The sequence below is a fragment of the Pterocles gutturalis genome, unplaced genomic scaffold, assembly GCF_000699245.1.
Source record: "Pterocles gutturalis isolate BGI_N339 unplaced genomic scaffold, ASM69924v1 C12296719, whole genome shotgun sequence".
In the NCBI taxonomy this organism is placed as follows: Eukaryota; Metazoa; Chordata; class Aves; order Pterocliformes; family Pteroclidae; genus Pterocles; species Pterocles gutturalis.
The window spans coordinates 1-5,143 of NW_010155861.1; the positions used below are offsets into that span (position 1 = coordinate 1).

At 42.0% G+C, this 5,143-nt stretch overlaps 1 protein-coding gene across 1 annotated transcript; it reads left to right on the plus strand.

Moving 5' to 3' along the window:
- Positions 1 to 157: 157 nt before the first annotated feature.
- On the plus strand, positions 158 to 3,065 carry LOC104460592 (rho guanine nucleotide exchange factor 5-like; the record flags this gene model as incomplete). Its single annotated transcript, XM_010086273.1, has 6 exons — positions 158 to 247; positions 582 to 736; positions 1,422 to 1,583; positions 2,041 to 2,111; positions 2,421 to 2,525; positions 2,810 to 3,065. Coding segments are annotated over 6 exons (738 nt in total), but the record flags the coding sequence as incomplete, so codon positions are not given.
- Between the last annotated feature and the right edge of the window lie 2,078 nt (positions 3,066 to 5,143).

The window sequence follows — 5,143 nt, forward strand, 5'->3', positions numbered from 1 at the left end:
TATCCCAGCTGGACCCAGGACACCTTGGAGATATACTGTTTTGCAGGATGATGCCTATGGAATTGTCACACTGACTCTTGAGGGGCTCCTGGGAGTAGCACTGATCCCACCAAGCAGTTCTGCTTCACCCTCACTGATGGTCTCTTTTCCTCTGCAGCTCATCAAAGATTGCAATGAAAATGTCCAGCGCATGAAGAGCACTGAAGAGCTGATCTACCTCAGCCAGAAGATTGAATTTGAGTGCAAGGTGAGATTGTCCATTCACTGGGCCTTGCTCTAGCCTAGTGTATTTTCTCTCTTTCCTCACAAAGTCACTAGCACTTGCTTCTTGTTCTCCTCTCCAATATGCACAGAACTGTTGAACCAGAATATCATACACGGGTCAGCTCTTCATCAGTACTTCCCTTGCCCAATTGGTCATATCAGCCTTCAGCTGAAGGTGCCTGCCATGACTTACTCCTGTCCATCTGGAGATATGAAAGCATACTTCCTCTAGAGAAAGGCAAAAATGCAAATCCAAAATGCATGGATACAGATTTCCTTGCACACACTTGGCATAAATGTTCATTTCTGTCTTGCAGATATTCCCACTCATCTCACAGTCAAGGAGACTTGTGAAGTGTGGTGAGTTGACAGCACTGGACTTCAACACTCTAAGTCCAAAATGGAAAGTCACCACCCGTCCCATCTACCTACATCTTTTCAATGACTGTCTGCTCCTGTCTCGGCCGAAGGAGTGAGTTATCCAACACAATTCTTGCTGCCCCTTCTAAAAAACCTGTCTCTTTCTGGGTCTGTGCTTTGGTGAAAGAGTCCTTTCCCTCTGCTTGCCAGCAAGTGGCAGCATCTGTCAAGTCACTCTCCTAACCCTACATTATGTGAGTATCACCCCAGTATGTGGAATCTGATATTCCCCACTCTTAATTACAACATCTATAACAAGGTACCTTCTGGTCCCTAGTGCAACACTTCTATTCTGCCTCTCCATCTCTATAATGTGAAACACTTTAATAATAACCATTTGTTCTAGTTTTACTTGGTAATTAATTTCTTTCTAAAGGATTGTATGAAGATTAGTGAATGTGCAAATCACCATTTTTTTTTGTCAAGAAACTAAGAGAGTTGTTGGTTTGTCATGTTGGGGTTTTTTTGGGGGGGATGGTCTTTTTTTAAGCTGTAAGCCATCAAATAAAATTCTGACAGGACAGAGCTTAGTATTTTCACCCTTTTCATTAAGTCCCCTCTCTCTCCTCTGGCCTTTTGAGCCTTCTAGCAAGAACAAAACTTAAGGTGCCTGAAGCAGATGAAGACTCATTAAAAGTTCTTTGCTTTCCTGTCATCAGAAAACTACATGGACTCACTTTGTAACCCTCATCACCTTAAAACTCACAACTTGTTTTGTCCCTCCTCTTTACCTGCAGAGGTGGACGTTTTGTTGTATTTGATCATGCCAGTTTCTCAGATGTGCGTGGGGAGAAGTGCGAGATGAAACTCCATGGAACAAACAAAAATGTTTTCCGTCTCTTTCTACTTCAGAATTACCAGGGAAAGCGAGTGGAGTTTTTGTTCCGTACAGAGACACAGTAAGAGCTTCAGGTTACCCTCAATATACCCCATTACCATAGCCACACACCTCCTAGGAGCCTGATGGTTGTGCCTCAGCTACCCAAATGCTGAAATATGAAATGCAGCTGCTGAGCAGAGGATTTGAAAAACATCCTCTTGCCATAATAAGCTCCTAATGAACCACCTTGCTCCTCTCTCATCACAGCTGCTGTGATGGATTTACCCTTGCCTGGGAGCCAATCCCACACATACAATACTACGATGTTATGTCACACCATCAACCTCCAAAAATGGGAGTTTTTGCTGTTTCCCATCCCCTTTATCCACCTCCACTTTCTCTTCTTCCCCTAAGTATCCCTCCCTGGCCCCTCCTGTGAGCAAACCTGTACACACACACACACACCCCCCCATTCCTGTCATCGGACTGCTGTACCTCACATTGAATCCTGACACCTATCTGGTGATGTTTTCCAGCAGTGAGAAGCTACGGTGGATCTCTGCTTTGGCTCCTCCACGAGGAGAACTGGACCTCCTGGAATGCCCTGGTGAGACTGATCTGCTACTACAGCAATGGGGGTGGGCTGGCTCAGAGGAGTTGGAATTACTTCAAGGCCAGAATACTTGCCTTTTCGTAAATAAACAAGATATTAATGGGCTTTCCCTCAGTGCCAAGTTCTGCCACTTATTTTATCAATTTTTCGTCCTCATATGAGGTAGAAGACGTGTAGTGTCCCTTCCAGTTCCCTGCTCTGTGGTGTTTGGGCAGTCCCTTATCCTCTACCTCTTCTGGGGCTGATTCACACATGTCTACTGTTTCTTTCTTGTATACCATTTTGATCTTTCCTCCCCTTTAGATGCACCACAGGTTCAATGCATAAAGACTTACAAGGCTCGGGAAAATGATGAGCTGGCTTTGGAGAAAGCGGATATCGTCATGGTTATGCAGTACAGCAATGATGGTGAGCAGAATGAACAACAGCTAATCTTAAATTATGGGTAGGAAGTTACTTGTAGTAGTGTAAGGCTTTAACAACACAATTAGGCTTCAGAAGGAGCCTCTCCTTCCTGATTGTTGGATTGAGAGGATGAAGAGACTCGTCATCTTCATGAAGACACTTTATTTGGAAATTGAAAGGGACCTTCTTCCTTGATCTTAGAGCCTTGTTGAAGAGGACTTTTTGGAAAGAATTAAAAAAAATGTTTGACTATTTTGCCTCATGTTGTGCTTTTTCCCACACCGCAGGATGGATGGAAGGAGTAAAACTTTCAGACCGGGAGAGAGGCTGGTTCCCCTCAGAACATGTGGAACTCATCTCCAGCAAACATGCGCGGCAGAAGAACCTGAAGGAGGAACAACGTGTGAAAAATGCCAAGCAGCAGGTCTTCTGCAAAAAATAAGACTCTACTTTGTTTGGACCTGTACAGTCTCCCCACCATGGGGAAAACATCTTTTTTCTATTGTGCCTCAGAAGAAATGCCTCTGCCAAGAGCATAATACAGCACTTTGACAGAACCAGGTGCTTTTTGCCAAAGAAAGCGGGAATTCAATCAGGAAAAATCATTCACTTCCTCTGTGGAAGCATGCATTGCTTGTGTTATGGTAGTAGGGAGGGACTTTAATCGGATAGAGGTCTGGGATCTGGACATCTGAAAATATATTCCTGGTTTTGCCACTGACAAGTTGCAGGACCTTGGGCAAGTCACTTCAGAATTCTGACTCAGTTTTCCCATCTGTGAAATGGGGGTAAACTTACCTACCTCACTGTATGTTGTGAGGCTAAATTCACTAGTATTAGCTTAATAAGAGCTTTGAGTTCCTGAGAAGGAAGGTGCTAAGTGCAAAGCACAACATAGTTGAGGAGAGTTTTCCATTTGAATATCTTCTTCATATCATGATAGTATTGATCTCCATAGAATAATTTCCATTTAGAACAATTTATCTATTTGATTGTGCAAGTCTACTGGTTTTTAGATAGGCAAATATTTCATTGTACCTAAACTGAACTCAGTCTCGGCATACTGTTAAGAGTCCTTAACAGCATGAAAAAATCCACTGGAGTTAAGCAAAGTTTTCAGAAGCCACTGTGATGATTTCCCCCACCTGAAGAGGTAGCAAGTTGAAGAATCTATTTCACAAAGGTTGCCTCCCTTCTGAACAAGTGTCCCAATAAGCCATCTGAATTTACCCTTTTTTACTCTCTCTGCCTCCTACTCAAAGTAGAACAGTGACTTTTGACAAAGATTTCTATTACATGTTGGTACATGCCCTGTACAAAATAACCATGACTAGGCATATGCAATGAAGTGGCACTTTCCTGCTGCTCTTAATCTCATAGCTGATGTGGTATTGCATGCACCATTTTGCACACTTATAGAAAACACTGAGATATTTAGCCACTGTAGATAAAGTCAAAATATGTACCAGGGACTTTGTTCTTTTTTAGAACTCTCTGGTTTTAAGTCCAGTTTACATGCAGTCCTGCTTTTGTGCAGAACCTGTCTATTTGAGGATATGCCTTCAACTGTAAAATACTGTTTCTGTGTTAAAAGTGTTTGCGTTCAGTTCAGTCAATGCAAGATCAAGTATAAGAATCAATACACCAAAGAGAGCAACGTGTAGCGTTCTTGCATTTAATATATTTGAAGAACTAGTTGTCTTCATTTCTCCAGCTTTCTGTCTCTGTAACATTCTGCCCTTAACTCCCACTTACGTTGTATCTAGTATAGCCTATTACAGCCTATTTATATCAATAATTTTAGTTGGATTTAAAAAAAAAGTTGCTTTTAGTCCTAATAAACTTATGCACTTCTCCAGTTAAAATAAACAACTTTCTGCTTTCCTTGTTACTTAGGTTTTAATCTCAAATATAAGAAATTCAAAATTTTCTGAATATTTTCAGAAATACATTCAGTATTTTCATTATTTTTCCATGTAGCTCTACTTTCTAAGTGAACATTAAGTACAAAGAGCTGTACTTAGCAGAGGCAGTAAGACAGCTTGCTTTACCAGGTATACCCTAAGATTCTTCAGAGCATTACCACCAGCCCTGCTGCTGCAGGTTCCATAGCGGTGTTAGCCATCAGTGTATCAAGGTAAGCTAAAGGGATGACCATGGGATGAACATGGGAGTCCAGTCCACTATACCAGTAAAGCAGGATGCAATTATTCTGTTTGTCTTTTAATCTTATGGTCCAGACTACAATCTGCCTATACTTTGTTTCCCTAGAAGAACTGAAGCTGGTCCCTAGCTAAGAACAGAAGCAAAGCCCCACCTCAAACTAAAATAAGCTATGTAAGAACAGTTATAATCCTCAACAAGACCCATGAATGTTCAGAGATCTAAAATACCTGCTTGTCCCAGGCTGTCATGAATTTATGCAACACATAAGTCATCAGGATCACCAGTGTCTCAACTGGGATACAGAACACTGCCATAGGACCAATTCAGTACATGCCTATGTAAGGTCTTATGCAGGCAGTCTGAGGCATCCCATATGATCTTTCTAGTGTTATGGAGACGTGATGGGATGGATCCTAGGACTGGAGCATTGGAATGCAGGGATACAGGCTCTTTAG